Here is a 17,844-nt window from a genome sequence, read left to right on the forward strand (position 1 = left end):
GAAAGAAGGCTTTTTCACTGAAAGCTTACTTGCTTAGCAGTCTTTTTGTTGTGCCTCACTGCAGCTCAACATTTCCATTGTATGATGTTTAAAAACTGTAATCAAACTATTGCATATGGTTAGCATATCTCAGCAGAGAGGAAACAAAATTTGTTACTGTCCTCCCCTCCCCCCCCCCCCCCTCCCTCCACTGGCCCTGGTTCACTGTTAATTTTATCAAGGCCTTCTTATGATGCCGTTCTGCCCCCCCCCCCCTTTCCCCCCCCCCCCTCCCCCCCAAAAACGTGGTATTCCCAGGAAAATTTTTTTCCAAGTTCAAATAGCCACCATGTATGTGGAAGTTGTAATCACTTTGGACTTTCTCTGCCAAAGTAATAGAAAGTTTTTCTGTTCAATACAGTTACATTGTGTCTTCAGAAACATCATGAGTAAAGAACACTTAATTTACAGTTCGTGAATCTGACATTAATCTTGTGTAATCTTCATGAACAACAGTTCTGTAAAATCTCCCCAGTAGAATGAATCTTTTTTTTCATTGTCTGACATAAGCATGATTGTCATGGCATACGTGTTTTCCCAGTGGTGTGCCCAGCTTCTCCAAGCTGGAACATCATAGCATGGAATAACTGCCCAACTGACAGATACCAGAAAGTAGCAAAACTGCCATTGTTGTTACCCTCAGAGACACACGGCGTTCATTAGGGCTAGTACAAATGATACAACTTCCCACAGCTTATGATTCTAAACAAATTAAGTAGTAACAAATATTTTCACTGAGGTGATCATTGTTTTCTGACCAGGTAAACTTTGGGTAACAAATTGCTTTACCAAAAGGGAACTGTTACACCACATGAGTTACAATTGACAGTAACCAGTCGTTCACATTTATTTGTTGAGGGAGCACATAAGAGGGAAGGCTACGTCCAGATTATCATCAGTTTCATTTTGTTTGTGTTTCTAGGGTGGCAGGGAGATGGGATCTTTCAGGAGGAGAATGCATGTGCACTCATGTCTTGCATTACACAATGTGCTATTAAAGATGGTTGTCAAGCTTGTTTATCGACATTATCACTTGACCCCCCAGGAGGCCCACAGGCCTTTTGTGGGTACGTGTGTGACACGCACGGGGCACCGAGCTATTGCAGTCTTCTTTCCTTTCCAGGCTGCTTACCATCCCTGTTCTTCTCCCTTCCTATCCTTGCTCCTTTGTCCCTGCCCCATCTTTTCCATCTTAGTGGACTTCTTTATGTCGATCTGGCTATCCTCCTGGCTTTGTTTTCGTCTGTGCTATTGTTTAGTTTGCTGTTACCATCTCCTTTTCTGCGTTTTTGGTCCCCTTGGGGCTTGACCTCCATTTCCAAAATTTTCCGTTAAGTGTGAGCCATTTGAGGATAAACTCCCTACCTAGCTCTCATGGTGCAGGTTCCTCTACCCCTCCTCTCCCCTTTCCCTTTGCTCCCTGTCCCCCTCTCCTGCTAGGTCACCAGCACTGTAGCCAGTCCGTGTGGTGCGGCTGTTAAGAGTACCTACTTAGCTGAGCCCCCTGAAACCACAGGGATCACAGTGCTAGTACCTGAGCTGTTAGTGCCTCATGTATGCGGCCTTCCCCTCCCTGGCCACCTGGCCACCCCTGGGAGGAGGTCAAGCTCACCAGCTTGGGTTGAAACCTTTCCCTCATTACCTGGTTCGTACCAGGATGGATGGCGGAAGTTTTGCCGTGACCCCAAGCCTTTGTTTTTCGTGGAGATGATTGAAGATAAGTAAGGCGAAGTGGAATCAATGAATAAAATGCGGTCCGATGCTTTGCTCATAAAGACATCTTCTGCTGCCCGATCTGATGCCCTGCGTGCTTGTGACCATCTCAGTGACATCCCAGTCTCCATCATGCCCCCACCAATCTTTGAACTCGGTACAGGGCATTATTTTCCACCGAGTTCTTCTTCTCCAAACTGACGAGGAGCTCCAGGCTAACCTTGAGCAGCGAGAGGTTCATTTTATCTGCCATGTGCAGCAAGGACCTCCAATCGCTCCACTATGGGTGCCTTTATCCTGGCCTTCGAGGGGGATGTCCTCCCAGAAAAGGTCAAGGTAATGGTGCGATGTAAAACCTTATATTCCACCACCAATGAGATGCTTTAAATGCTTATGGTTTGGACACTTGTCTTCTCGCTGCACCACTGATCCCCTCTGCGGTGACTGTTGGCACCCCCTCCATGAGGTGAATGCCTGTGCGTGTATATTGTCATGGACAGAATTCTCCACGCTCACCTGCATGCCCGGTGTTTGTGAAAAAAAGGATTCACGAGTACAAAACCTTAGATTGGCTCACCTACACTGAGGCTCATCAAAAGTATGACTGGCTCCACCCCATGTCTGTGACTTCTACTTTTGCTTCAGTTACGTCCACTCCCCCTCCTGTCCCTCATCCTCCCAGCCCCACCCCATGCCTTCGGCCTCCTCCTCCCTCCCTCACTCACTCCCTCTTCCCGACAGTACCCATACCCATCCCTTCAGGTGCTGCTCCTCCTCCCCTGCCAGAGAAGTGCTCCTCTCCTTCGGCGGCCGCCGGTACTGGAGCTCCCTACCAGTACTCCACTTCCCAGCACTCCCCTGAAAGGTGATCTGCTGCTCCACGTAGGCAGTGCAATCCACCTCCGGTGGGCACCTAGATTGCCTGGTGTAACTCCGTGCCCGCCCTCGCTAAAGTCTGCACTTCTCTTCCTTCCCAAGACAAGAAGCAGAACTGCAAGAACAAGGACCTTCCAGAGTTGCAGCCCCCTTCTCTCCTTCTACTCTGCCACTTGTATTGCGCTTCAGGAGACCCATTATGTCGATTCGTACTTGCCCATCCTTTGTGGGTTCCAGAACTGAATTGGCCCCTTGCGGGCTTCTGGTGGTGTTTGCACCTTGGTCTGCAAGGACATTGTTAGTAAATGGGTTCCCCTCCGTACCACTCTATAAGCCATTGCTGTCAGGGCTCATCTGACCACTCCAATCACAATCCGTAATCTCTACCCCCCACCTAACAGGCTGCCCACATCCCTTGCTTTAACCATGCTTCTTCAACAACTCCCTTCTCCTTTCCTGCTACTAGGAGACTTTAAGGCCCACAACCCTCTTTGGGGTAGCCATACGACTACTGCCCTGGGCAGGACAGTTGAAGCTGTTCTGGCAGGGCTTGACCTTTGTTTACTAAACACAGGCCCTCCCATTCACTTTAGTATAACGCGTGACACTTTCTCTACCGTTGACCTCTCCACCTGCACTCCCGGCCTTCTTCCCTACATTCAGTGGGGTGTCCACGATGATGTACGTGACATCGATTGTTTTGACCTTCCTTCAGTGTCTCTCGTTCTGTCACCCTCCCAGGTGGGCCATATCTAAGGCTGACTGGGGTGCCTTTTACTCTGCTCCCATCTTGTTGATGAATCTACATGGACTTTGTCTGCCACCATCCTTTCAGCAACAGTTTCAGCATTCCCTTCTTACTCAGGTTCCCCTTGCTGGAAGATAGTCCCTTGGTGGACTCCGGAACTTTCTGCAGCCATAAAAGACCACTGCCGTGCTCTTCAACACTTCATGTGGCACCCTTCTACTGCTCTTCTTCTGGTCTTTAAATGACTCCATACCCAGGCCCGCTACCTAATCAAATTTCAGAAATGGATTTGCTGGGAACGAAATGTAGCTGCCATAGGACTACACACCGCCTCTTCACAAGTCTGGGCGAAACTCAGGTGAATTTTAAGCCACCGTCCTCCCACCGGGGTTGCAGGAATTTCTGTGTAAGGTGTTATCCTTACCAATTTGGACTCTGCAGCCGAAAATTTTGCTCAACACTTTGCTCACGCTTCGGCTCAGTATCTGCCCATGTTCCTTCTACTGAAAGAGCGCTCAGAACAACTACCTCTGTCTTTTGTTTCTCGCTGCTTGGGGCCATATAATGCCCCATTCAGCGAGCGGGAATTCGCCACCGCCACCGCCCTCGCCCTTTGTCTCGACATGGCTCCTGGACTGGATCAGATACATAACCAAATGCTCCAACACTTATCAGTGGCTGGCCACCATCATATACTGACCCTCTTAACCGTCTGTGGAATGAGGGAGTCTTTCCTACCCAGTGGCAGGAAAGCATTGTTTTTCCGGTGTTGAAGCCAGGGAAGCCATGTCTTCAGTTGGATAGCTATCCAATTAGCCTTATCAACACCCTCTGCAAGCTCCTTGAACGCATGGTGAGTCAGGAGCTGTTTTGGATCCTTGAATCCCACGACCTTTCTTCATTGACTCAAAGTGATTTTTGCTGTGGCCGCCCTACAGTGGATAACTTGGTCCACCTGGAGTCTGCTATCCGATCGGTCGGCTTTTGCCCATCAGCAACATGTCATTGCAGTCTTCTTTGATATGCATAAAGCCTATGACACCGCCTGGCACCACAACATCCTCACCACCCTTCACGAATGGGGCCTTCGTGGCGCTCTGTCTGTTTTTATCCGTAACTTTCTTTCTTGTCACTCCTTTCGGGTCCAAGTTGGCTCCTCCTACAGCACTACCCATTGGCAAGAAAATGGGGGTTCCATAGTGTTCCGTGCTGAGTGTCCCTCTCTTCCTCATAGCCATTAATTGTCTGGTGACAGCTGTTGGGCCGACAGTGTCCCCATCTTTGTATGCTGATGATTTTTGTATCATGTCGCTTCCACTGTAATGGGTGCTGCAGAATGCCGTCTACAGGGGGCAATCTGCTGGACACACTCATGGGCTCTCTCCCATGGCTTTCAGTTTTCGGCGGCCAAGTAGTGTCTCATGCATTTCTGCTGTTGCCGTACAGTCCATCCCCATCTGGAACTGTTCCTCGATGGCCAGCCCCACGTGGTGGTGGACACTTATCACTTCTTGGGTCTGGTCTTCGATGCCCGGTTGACGTGACTCCCTCATCTTTGCCAGCTGAAGAAGACGTGCTGGTTCAATCTCAATGTTCTTAGGTGCCGGTGCAATACCTCCTGGGGTGCAAACCGTTCTGTTTTTCTGTGATTGTATCAAGCGTTGGTCCAGTCTCATTTAGACAATAGAAATCCTGTCTATGGTTCTGCGTCGCCTTCGACGTTGCAGATACTAGACCCCATCCACCACTGTGGGGTCCGACTTGCGACTGGTGTCTTCAGGTCTAGCCCCGTACTTAGCCTTCCACCACTGCGAGTTTTGCCCTGACAACAGCTGATACCTTATGCACTCTGCATTCACTGCTTCCCAAAACACCCTAATTATGGTCTCCTTTATCCAGACCTGGAGATCAGAAGTGATCTATACTGATGACTCCGTGTTTGCTGGTTGTGTTGGTTTTGCTTCATTCCTTGCCAGATGGCTGTAGTGTTTTTAGTGCAGAATTGGTAGCCATCTTGCGCACTCTGGACCGTATTAGCTCCTGCTTCGGACTAGCTTGCACTATCTGTAGTGACTCACTGAGCAGTTTGCATGCTAATGGCCAGTGCTTCCCTTGCCACCCGTTGGTCATCGCTATCCAGGACTTCCTTTCTCTCCTTGCTCAATGTGGATGCTCGATGGTTTTCATTTGGACCCCAGGCCGTGTTGGGATTCCTGGCAATGAACTTGCTGATCAACTGGCTAAATTAGCTACCACCAGGCCATCTCTTGCTATTGGCATTCCGGAAATAGACCTTTGCTCAGCATTACATCGTCAGGTTTTGGGCCTTTGGGATGCGGAATGGCACACTCTTTCTTTGCCGAACAAGCTCAGGGCGATTAAGGATTTTACAACTCTGTGGTGGTCCTCCTTACAGTCCTCTCATAAGGCCTCTATCTTCCTATGCCGGCTCCGCATAGGCCATAATTGGCTGAATCAAGGTTATTTCCTCCGTCGTGAGGGGCCCCCTCTCTGTTGTTGTGGATTGATGTTGACTGTGGCTCACATGTTATTGGAGTGCCCCAACTTAGCTGCCCTGCGACAGACTTTTAGCTTTCCAGGCTCGATACCCCTGGTGTTGGTTGACACTGCCTTAGCAGCAATTCTCGTTTTATGTTTTATTCGTGATGGGGGTTTCATCGCTTTATTTAAGGGAGGGACCTGCCACCTTATCGGTGAGTGGAGGGGACTGCAGGCTCTCTTGCTCCCCCCTTTGCCCAGACTGTATTGGCTTCAACTAGGCTTGGTGGATCACCCCTGCCCTCTGCCTTCCCACTCCTTTCCTTATGAGGTCAGTTATGTCTTGAGCATCTGTCTTGTCCGCTGTGCTTCTCCCTTTATGCCCCTGTCATTAGTCACTTTCTTTCTCTCACCTGTCTTCCGCCCTTTTGCTTCCTTCCCTGTCAATAGTTTATAATTTTATGGGCATTGTAGTTCCCTCTTCTAATGTGGGATTTTATTGGTTTTAGTTAATCCAAGGTTGGAAGGACTGTTGACCGTGTGGTTTGGTCCCTTCTCCAACCAACCAACCAACCAATATCACTTGACTTGTTCCCTGTAGTGCATGTTGAATATGCCGCGCGGGATTAGCCGAGCGGTCTAAGGCGCTGCAGTTATTGGCTGTGCAGCTGGTCCAGGCTGAGGTTTGAGTCCTCCCTTGGGCATGGTTGTGTGTGTTTGTCCTTGGGATAATTTAGGTTAAGTAGTGTGTAAGCTTAGGGACTGATGACCTTAGCAGTTAAGTCTCATAAGATTTCACACACATTTTAACATTTTTTTGTTGAATATATATTATATGACTTCTGATGTAGTCTGAATTATCAACAACATGTCTTGATTGTGCGAAAAGGTGATAGTAAAATGGAATACTCCTCTGAAACAAGACATTTTGACACGTTTATGATCAGTTGGGGCACACGTTGTTCAGAGAGATCAGCAGTCTTTTGTGTTTAGTAACGGTTTATTTGCCATAGTGGTAGTATATTAATTATAAGTAATTTTGGTCTTAGAATGGATGTGCTCCTGTTGTGTTTGACTGTTTATTAACCTTTCTGGTAGCTGCTTTGCACGATTGCGGTTCTGTATTGTAGTTAGATGGTGTATAGGACACTGAAATTATTGTCTAACAAAATCTGTCCATTGATATACCACCCACGATTATGACTATTTGTTATGTACAACCTGTTTAATGTGTAAATAAAGCATCATCCATGTGGGATTTTTTTACTATTTTTTGTGATTTTACTATTTATTTCTAAAAGCCATTTACTTGTGTGTTTCCAGATGACCTCTTGTGTATTACGTTGGCTTCTTGACAAAGACTCAAAATTCCATGCTATACCAAGTGGACTAGTGGCTGGACTGGCATTTGCTTTTTTCCCTGACAATACTATTGCATTGTATATTATGTGGAAACTGGTTCAGGTGAGTTAATACTTACCATGTGTATCATCACCAGATATGTAATTAAATATTGATTTTGACTTCTGTTTACCTTATCAAGCACCTGTTGCCAAAACTAGAAGCAATGACCATCATTTTCTGAGATTAGATAGCAGAGTATAAATAATTTTTCAAATGTAAAATGTTTTGTCTTGGGCAACGTGTGTTGGTGGGCACTGAACCAACTTCCACATTGCTTTCCTTTGTTGAAGCAGGATATGACTGTCTGTATGGAAGTAGATGATTAACATTCAAGATACAGTTGTCCAAGGCACTGGTTCTCTAACTGACTTTTATATCGTAAAAAGTCACATGAAAATGTAGACATTTTATATCCATGGCTTACAGTTGTTGATTTCTGAACAACTGACACTAGCAATCCTGATAAACACGATAATTTATCTGAAAGTAAAAAGTTATTGGATTGATTGTGGTCCATGAAAGGTAATAACTCAATATGGTAGTTAAATTCATGAATTGTTATGGGTTGTATTAAAGAGCCACTGTAAATGCTCACAGAGTGATGAGCTCACATTCAGGAAAGTCAAAATATGAGTATAGCAAAGCATTTGTTTATCAAACGCTTTATTAGCATTGTACAGAATTATAGGGATGTTCTGGTTGGTAAAAGTATAGTGATTGCATGGTGCTTTTTCGAAATGCCGTGTCTCTGTGGCTTTGACTCCTCATTCATTTAACAGGAACCCTTCTGAGAAATTATATACATCTGGGCTAAAAGTAACAAGAAAATCTTTCTGCCAATAGAGGATCGGTAGTGGCATATTCTGTACATCATGCTTCTAGTAAAGGTGGTTTTGAATCAAAATTATTAGAAATGTCCACAGGTAAATAACAGCATTCACATCTTATTACAAAAATTACACATGTTAGCCTAAGGGTAGCTTACAAATGCAGCTGTCCTGCTCAAATGTTCTACACATTATTGGGTCATTCCATGCAAAATGATCTAGAGGTTCCCACATGACCATCACAGATTTTGATGAAAATTTGAACAATTGCACATGTTCCCAATGAGCACTGGTAAAGTTTCACAATCATTAATTCAGTACTTCTGAAGTAGTCATTTGTTTGACCCATAGTGCAATTATCAACAGTATATCTGTGAGTTTTCGGCAACTTTGAGACCTGATATCTTCGGTAACATTTTCTTGAAAGAAACTGTACGAGGTCATCTTGTACAACTGTTTGTGTTTTCTTAAGTGAAATAACAAAAAAAGATTTCCTGAGTGAATTGCATATGGATAATTTGAAGCAAAGTTGACTGAAAAAATAACTGCTCAGAAAATGTAAAAGTTTATCATTTTATATATCCAGAAGGAATTGCAGCATATGCCTTAAGCCTATTTGTGTAATAACTTACCATTACAAGGTTGCAGAATATAAAATTTAGTTTTTGTACTGTTTTCCAATAATTTACAAATTAAAGATAAAGTTGATAATTTTTCTAAAAACGCCAACTTTTAGCCCACTCAAAAAGAGAGAGAGAGAGAGAGAGAGAGAGACTTCTGTAAACTCTTTTAAACTATCTTCATTATAAAGACCACATTCTAAACCAGCTAAAACAATATTTTGTTTTGAATGCAAGCATACAAGGCCCTAAAAAAGAACGACGAGTTGTAGGTGGATTGAAAATTGGCCCATATTCTACTGGTACTCAAATTAAATCAGATTCTTTTATGTTCTACAAATGTTTAATACTCTTTGGGGAAGGTAATATCAAAAGTTTCAATGACTAGGCGTTGAAATAAACTCCAAATAAGTCAAGAAAGTTTGAAAAAAGTGGTGCTTTTTTTGACTCATCACAACATATTTCAGTCTGTTTTCCTGCTGTAACTACAATCTCAAATATGTTATAAACTTCAGAATTTAACTGCACAGTAGCAAGGCACTGGAGGCCATAGCAGTAAAATTGTTGCATAACAGCTGGAACACACATCATATAAATAGCCTGCTGGTTTTACACCACTGTCACATTGTGCAACAGTAGTCACGAGTGAGTTTCCTTACCACAGGTTCCCAAACCTGATAATGGTTTCTTTACACAGGATTCCAAGCCAGTGATATATTTCTATAAGTGTCAGAGGCCAAAGCTAGAAGTGTTCCCTTTTAGGATCCTAAGCTACTTGAATTTTTTTTTTACGGGCAGAATGTCATGAGGAAATTTAAACTGCCAGTTGGGTGATGTCATTAATGGGATTGTTGGGGAAAATTTTGATAAGAGAGAACCCAAAAAATTATACTTTTCAAACGTGATTATCTGAAATAATTAGTGGCACAAAAAATAGAAAATTATGCTTTTTATTCGATTGCATATTCCATTCTGTTTTTTATAAAAACTATTTTGTAGAGCTGAATGCTGTATAGATGTCAAAACAAAAAAAGACTACTTAGTTGCAGTATTTCTGGCTCAAGCTCACTTCCTAGTCATCAGGACTTCCGAGATTACTAAAAAATTGTAGAACATAATAAAAATGTTGATTTAAATTGAGTACCAGTGGAATATGAGGCTATTCTATATGCTCAAAATTTTTAGGGCCTTACATGCTTGCATTGCAAAATCAATTATAGTTTTTAGGTGCTTTAGAACATGATCTTTCTAGTGCAAATGGTTTAAAAGAGTTTATAGAAGACAATTTTTTTTTCTTTTTTGTAAAAGTGGGTTAAAGTAGCCATTTTTGGTATCTTTTTTTTAGAAAAATTATCAACTTTGTCCTCGTGCTGTAAACTGTTGGAAAGTGGTAGCAGACTGAAATTTTATATTCTAAGATCTTGTATTGAAAAGTTATTAAGTGGGTGGCGTCAGGTATACCTCGCACTTACATCCGGAGATACAAAAAGCTAAACTCCACATTTATTTCGAGCATCTGTTTTTTCAACCGACTTTGCTTCAAATTATCAAAATGCATATCACTGAGGATAATATTTTCTTTATTATTTTGCTTAAGAGAGTGCAAAAAGTTTTATAAGAAGATCTATGTCTCAAATTTGCTGAAAACTCATGGGTGCACTGTTACTAATTGCATTATGAGGTTTAACAAATGACTATATCTCTGCAAGTATTAAATTGACAAAAGTGAAACTCTTCCAATGTTCATTCAAAACATACGTGAAAGTTCACACAAAATTTCAACAAAGTCCTTGAGGGTTATGTGGGAAATTTTTCTGAAATTAGACCACTTGGCATCTTGCGTATATTTTAGTTGGTAGACAACACAAGATCTGTAGAATACTGTGAGACTGTGTCAATGGTACAGACAAAAAATTCTCAAAATGAGTCAGCAATTGGAGTAAGAGGTTAAAAGGCAAATAGCAGAAAGCTGGAAAAATATGTAGTACAAGTGAAAATTAGACTTACTGACAGAATAAGGCGAAGTTGGTGCCTGACAGTATAACAGTTGCCAAGTACTCTGTGCTAAAACATCCAGTATAATTTGTTGGCTGATTTATATTACACACCCTGTTCACAACTATGTAGCGCTAACTGTTAACATCACCAGTTTCAAAGATGCTGAATGAGTTAATTTGTTGATTACGTGACCCATAAATTATATTTACAGTATGAGTTTCGATGAGGACTGTCATATTCATCTGTATAACAATTATGCGTATCTTGGAATCTGAAGTATTGGTATTTGATGACCATTTGTAAAAAGAAAGAAAATTACAGTCTAACGATCTGGCAGTTTTGTAGTCATTAGAAACATAGCAATAGTTAGAACAAGGATGGGGAACAAAAGCAGTTGTAACATATCAATTTTAGCATTTGCCTTAAGTAATTTAGGGAAATAATGGAAAAACGAAATCTTGATAGTGAAAAGGGGATTTGAACTCTGTACCTCATGACTGTAAGTCAAGTGTTGAATGTTTACAGGTGTGTAGCTAGTTTCTGACACAGGTAAGATTGTCAAAGAGAAATGGCTTTAATCTGCATTTAAACACAAATCTACAACTGGCAAGACCTTATTCAAATCTTGAAAGGACTCAGTCCAAATGGCCCTTTCTAGGGCATAAGCCTAATGACAATTACTACCAGAAGGTAGTAAAGTCACAACTGCCGTCTAGGGACAATCATTTTTTCTGAAGCTATGTTTTTACTGGAACTGCTGTTGCTCTGTGTGATTGTGGGGTCAGACTAGTCAGCAGTAATCCCCTTTCCTGAGACAACACTGGAAAAGAAGAAGATTAAGGTACTTGAGATGTGAAATTATAGTTGGATGCTAGAAATGAATTAGAATGATTAAGATAAAAAATATGGAGATTTTCTGCAGAATCAAACTTCACAGAAGTTGTCCTGCTAATCTTGTGGCTCACATCCCTGGAAGTGCAGAAAAATAATTTAGTCAAAACCTGGACAGTAGTTTCCAGAATGAATCTTCCACTCTGTGGCAGTGTGTGTTCTGTTATGAAACTTCCTTTCTTCCAGGAATGCAAGTCCCACAAGGTATGGAGGAGAACTTTGTGAAGTTGTCAAAGTGGTACTGACAGAAGTAAGGTTGTGAGAGCTGCAAGTCGACCTTTGTTCTTGTATTTTGTGTGAAGTTTCTTAGTTAGTTGTTTTAGATGAAACAAATGAGATGGAAAAATTAATTAGAATGAACACACTTTATGTTACAGATATGGGCAAAGAGAATAAGTGCTATTGTGTAGAATTTAATGATGAAAGAATATCTCTGTATTGTTGAAAATACAATGTATTTGGATAGATAAAAGGTATTAAAGTTTACAAGCTTTCGGAGCAAGTGGTTCCTTCTTTTGGCAGAAGGGTTGAAGGATGAGGAAAAGGGGTGTAGGAAAAGGACTGGGCAGGTTTAGGAAAAATTGTTCAGAACTCTTGGTCAGGGGAGTCTTACTGGATGGGATGAGATGGAAAGAGACTCTTTATTATGTGACAAATCATGTGGTCCATGTATCTAAGTAGTCAAGTCATGACATCTGAGCTAATGAAATGATGTAGATGTCTGCAGAAGCCTTTGGAGAGATGCATCTGCTGTTGTACTTTTTTGTTCCAGATAATGTATAGGAATGGGGTAGACAAGGGCTGGTGGCCAGAATTACCAGGAGCCACAATACTCCTTTACTGTTTGTCCACTGCAATTCTATTTCATGCTGCAGTGGTAGAACCAAACAATCTTAGACCATCATATTGGAAGTTCCTACATCGTGTTTCTGGGGGCTGGTGAGTACAAAGTGATGTGGTGTATTGAAGTAATTTTGGACCTTCACATATTGATGGATTAATGCTTTGCTTTCTTTCTACTGCTTTTTAATTAAGGAAAGCTTTTTGTTTTACAGGATTGCAGATATAAACAGGAAACCTCTTGATGTGTATGGACTGGAGAGTTCCAAAGCACTTGCTAAGGTCCTTATTGACACAAAGACAGGAAGCACCTATTCTTCTCCTATGTAGGCTCGTTATTTTGAAAATTTTGATAGCAGGCGCTGTTCAAAACATACCATTAGCACTTCATTGTGTGTCCTGGTGAAAGTCTCTGTGATAACTTTGAGCCTGGCTTATTCAGGTTTTAATTTTGTAGAAAAAGATTTAATTTTTAAAAAGATCAGTTCTGAAACTAGTGTATATATTTCAATACAAATTTGCATTTATCATTTCACAAGCTCTGTTTTGTAATGAGCCACTGGAGCAAAGTAATATTGCTCATAAGTGATAATTGTTCCACATTCCTTTTTTTAGGCACTTTAAGTTACAAAAATTGAGTCTGTCATTTTTTTTAGCCAACAAGCAAAATACAAAAGCTCATGCAACCACTCACTTTATACAAGGAAACTGACCAGGGTTTGGAATACTGTTTTAAAGAATTTTCTTTTAAATGCCACAAACAGAAAATAGTTGATTTTCAGTCTTGGGAATAGATTCAATGTTTAATACAAACAAAATAAGAACTGAAAGAATTTATTTTGGAAATTTAATTTTTGCAATTAATACATACAGAAATCTGTGATAAATCATGCCAGTATTTTGACAGTTTGCAGTTTTAATTGATACTTCTGTTGATATTTTGTCTGTTGGTATCTAAGCACCTCATATTTGCGGAGGCACAGTTTATAACTTCTGTAAAATCTTTTGTATTGATGTTTCATAAGAGTGTCACTGGATTGTGACAAATATGAGTTCTGAAGAGATACCATAAATGTATGTGTAATGTGTTATTTGACTTTTGTACAAGTTTTGTTTTTTATTTATCTGAATATTTTGATACAGCTGAATGATAAAATAATCGTTGTAAACTGTGATGTATAGATTGTTGAATATGTAATTCAGTTTTGAAAGGTAACTGTATTTTGTATGGTTTTAAGACATAAGTAATGAGAGAGCTTTTTTCTGTTTTCTGACATCGCAGATGTTTGTTGACAGTGAATTACAATATTGGTGAAGGCTGTTGTAATAATGCTGTTAAGATAGTGAAAGAAGCTGAGCTTCAGACATTTCAATGTCTTCCTTAAAATATGTACAAATGTTTCTCAAAGAATTTTCATCTGAAGAGGTCACACTTATTCAAGATTACTTAAAGTTTGGTATGAAAATTTATTACAATTCAGTTAATCGCACATATGTTGTAGTTTCGGGAAGTCTCTCTTTTCATGGAGGACTGTATACAACAGTCTGTTGTAATATACTTGCCATGTATTGTTTCAAGGATTTTATTTTTTGTATGATGAAACCAAATAATAATTTTGTTTGTTTGTGTGTGTGTGTGTGTGTGTGTGTGTGTGTGTGTGTGTGTGTGTGTGTGTGTTTGAGATACATATAGAGGGGGGGGGGATGGAGGGAGGGGGAGGAGGAGGTGGTTTGAGAGAATGTATATAATACAGATTATGTTGATGGCTCTCATGTAAATTTGTGCAAGTAACATGTCCAAGTAAACTTTTTTATATTGAAAGAGATTTTGCTCAGCATTTTAATATTTTTAAAGGATGAATTATTTTTAATGTACTGTATATGTATAGTGTTTTGGGATTTTATTAAAGAAGACTCTGAGACACAGTTAAATGTTTTGTCACAAATAAAATGTTATTGACTTATTGTACGTAGTCCCACACTCATCTTATAACACACACCCTTTCTCTTTTACAACCAGTGCTTTGTATAACTGATCACAAAAAATCTACATATATGGCTAGGTACTGTGTGCATCCCCGTCATGCTTCAATTAGAAATGGATAATTATATGGATGATTGATTGTGTCTGTGATAAATGAGAAGGAGAGTGGTAATTAGATATCTGAAAGCTAAGAAATACAAGAAACAACACTTTTGTTCTGTGATAAAAATTTCCGGAGCTAAATTCTACATGTAATACATCTGTGTGTGCTGCAACATCTTACTTCGAACACTCAAGGAGAGGACAAGGAACATCAGCAACACACCTAACTTAAATAACAATATAAATCAACTGGCAGTGAGCACTATATTGAATATAATCATGAAATAAAATATGATGAGACCAGTATCGTATCATGGTGCAAATCTCACGTTTCTGTGATGGGGTAATTATGAAGTCTATCAAAATAAAGATGTTAAAACAGGGTGGAGGTTTCAATTTAACACTAGAAGAATCACACCCATCATTTTAAGGTGCTCTGCTTTAGTACAATTATTTCTTGTAAATGGTTTGTTCTACAGTTCCTATTTTCTATGAATTTTAATAAATAATTGTGAGGCACATTTCTGCAAAGAATTAAGCATTTAGGACCATTCTGAAAAGTAGTTCAATGAACTCTTACTAGATTGATTTATAGCATTCAGCAGATCCTTTGTTGATGAGGAAGGAAGCTCTGTTGCTCAAGTGGCACTGTTGGTTTTGACAACACTTTAGTTGCTTTATAATGTCATTTCCAAGGCATGGTTTGTCTGATTGAGCAGTTGTGAAATATTTGATTTCAATGTCAGATGGTGAATCTGAAGCTGAAGACTCTCTTAATGTTTGTGAAATCGCAAACGCTATTGATGATGGAAAAATATATCCCTCCCATTGATGGACTCTGTGACTCTTCAGACAGAAGTGTTGCACATACTAGGCAGTATAATCATGCCATCTCTGTATGTAATTTTATTTAATATTAATTGTGGAAAATAAGATAAGTAAAAGTGAGAAGGGATGATTATAATTTTGATGGCAGCACAATCAGAATCAGTGAAGTCCATATTGACGGCACATCTTTAACATGATAATGTGTGACCATGAAAAGATAATTAAAAGTTTTGTTATCAGTATTGAGTGTGTAATAAAACAATGCTCTAAAAAGGAATCGGACTTTATAATTTAACTTCTGAGTGAAGGTGAGTTATAACAATGACTGCTGAGCAATGGCATCATCATCAAATTAAGATGACCAATGTGGAATAATTGCTCTGAATAATTTGCTGAAAAGTATTTAAAAATCATATTAGGATAAGGAATGAACCAATTGACAAATGATTAAAGTACACATTCATAGCATTGTAATTTAAGTGAAGTAATACATCATAAAATGATGCAACATTTTATAATCTGTTTGATCTGGAGGAAAGTTACCAACCAAGAGAACGGAAGTCACTGCTGAGGCATCAGCATTTGTCTTTGAAACAAGCAACCAATGAAATACAGACAGAGTACATACTCATATAAAATTCATGCTATCTTTGAGATCGGGAAACTGTGAGGATGATTGTGAAGTGTGGGATCACACAGCCTTCGTGAAAGGGATGGCACAATTTTTCACTACTAACTTGACAATGTCATTCTACAAGTAACTAGTTAACATATGTTCATTCCATAGTATTTATAATCTGTCACAAATAATTTCACTTTAACTTCATTTCTCTTTAAATTCAAATGACGCACAATACATTATGTCACATGCATGAATTAACAAATACATTTATTTCGTTGATCTAAATAAAGGATGGTCGTGTAGAAAGCAAAATGTTTTCTTTCTTTAGTTTAAGTAGATTGTTGTTTTGACATTTCTCATACAAGCTTATTGTTCAGATATATGAGACTGATTGGTGTAGGGTCTTTTATCATTGTTCCATGAAAAGTAAAGTAAATGCCCAAGAATGTCAGGTGGCAGGAGACAATAGAGGTTGATGGACAGTTCTACTTACGAGGCTAGATCCAGGAGAAAAAATTTTGTGTTCATACTGTCACTGGATGTCATGTTTCAACAAGGACGTTATTCAGATAGTCATGAGGCCTTCCACAAGGACCAGAACCATGAAACAGTTGTACAGCAGTATCAGTGATGCTTTTTCACAACTCAAACCCTGGAGATACTAAAAGGTATCAGATAGATTATATAATGGTAAGACAGAGATTTAGGAACCAGGTTTTAAGTTGTAAGACATTTCCAGGGGCAGATGTGGGCTCTGACCACAATCTATTGGTTATGACCTGTAGATTAAAACTGAAGAAACTGCAAAAATGTGGGAAATTAAGGAGATGGGACCTGGATAAACTGAAAGAACCAGAGGTTGTACAGAGTTTCAGGGAGAGCATAAGGGAACAATAGACAGGAATAGGGGAAAGAAATACAGTAGAAGAAGAATGGGTAGCTCTGAGGGATGATGTAGTGAAGGCAGCAGAGGATAAAGTAGGTAAAAAGACGAGGGCTGCTAGAAATCCTTGGGTAACAGAAGAAATATTGAATTTAATTGATGAAAGGAGAAAATATAAAAATGCAGTAAATGAAGCAGGCAAAAAGGAATACAAACGTCTCAAAAATGAGATCGACAGGAAGTGCAAAATGGCTAAACAGGGATGGCTAGAGGACAAATGTAAGGATGTAGAAGCTTATCTCACTAGGGGTAAGATAGATACTGCCTACAGGAAAATTAAAGAGACCTTTGGAGAGAAGAGAACCACGTGTATGAATATCAAGAGCTCAGATGGCAACCCAGTTCTAAGCAAAGAAGGGAAGGCAGAAAGGTGGAAGGAGTATATAGAAGGTTTATACAAGGGTGATGTACTTGGACAATATTATGGAAATGGAAGAGGATGTAGATGAAGACGAAATGGGTGATACGATACTGCGTGAAGAGTTTGACAGAGCACTGAAAGACCTGAGTTGAAACAAGGCCCCCGGAGTAGACAACATTCCATTAGAACTACTGACGGCCTTGGGAGAGCCAGTCATGACAAAACTCTACCAGCTGGTGAGCAAGATGTATGAGACAGGCGAAATACCCTCAGACTTCAAGAAGAATATAATAATTTCAATCCCAAAGAAAGCAGGTGCTGACAGATGTGAAAATTACCGAACTATCAGTTTAATAAGTCACAGCTGCAAAATACTAACGCGAATTCTTTACAGACGAATGGAAAAACTGGTAGATGCGGACCTCGGGGAGGATCAGTTTGGATTCCGTCGAAATGTTGGAACACGTGAGGCAATACTGACCTTACGACTTATCTTAGAAGAAAGATTAAGAAAAAGCAAACCTACGTTTCTAGCATTTGTAAACTTAG

At 40.2% G+C, this 17,844-nt stretch overlaps 1 protein-coding gene across 2 annotated transcripts in view; it reads left to right on the plus strand.

Annotated features, from left to right (window-relative positions):
- LOC126276423 (transmembrane protein 135-like) overlaps positions 1-14,424 on the plus strand; it is a 103,234-nt gene extending 88,810 nt beyond the window's left edge. For both annotated transcript variants that reach the window (XM_049977276.1, XM_049977275.1), the window contains exons 7-9: positions 7,199-7,339; positions 12,388-12,554; positions 12,671-14,424. In XM_049977276.1, coding sequence (XP_049833233.1) covers positions 7,199-7,339; positions 12,388-12,554; positions 12,671-12,785 — 423 coding nt within the window. In that variant the 3' untranslated portion in view covers positions 12,786-14,424. The remainder of the gene's footprint in view (positions 1-7,198; positions 7,340-12,387; positions 12,555-12,670) is intronic.
- The last annotated feature ends 3,420 nt before the right edge of the window (positions 14,425-17,844 follow it).

The sequence above is a fragment of the Schistocerca gregaria genome, chromosome 1 (genome assembly GCF_023897955.1).
Source record: "Schistocerca gregaria isolate iqSchGreg1 chromosome 1, iqSchGreg1.2, whole genome shotgun sequence".
In the NCBI taxonomy this organism is placed as follows: domain Eukaryota; kingdom Metazoa; phylum Arthropoda; class Insecta; order Orthoptera; family Acrididae; genus Schistocerca; species Schistocerca gregaria.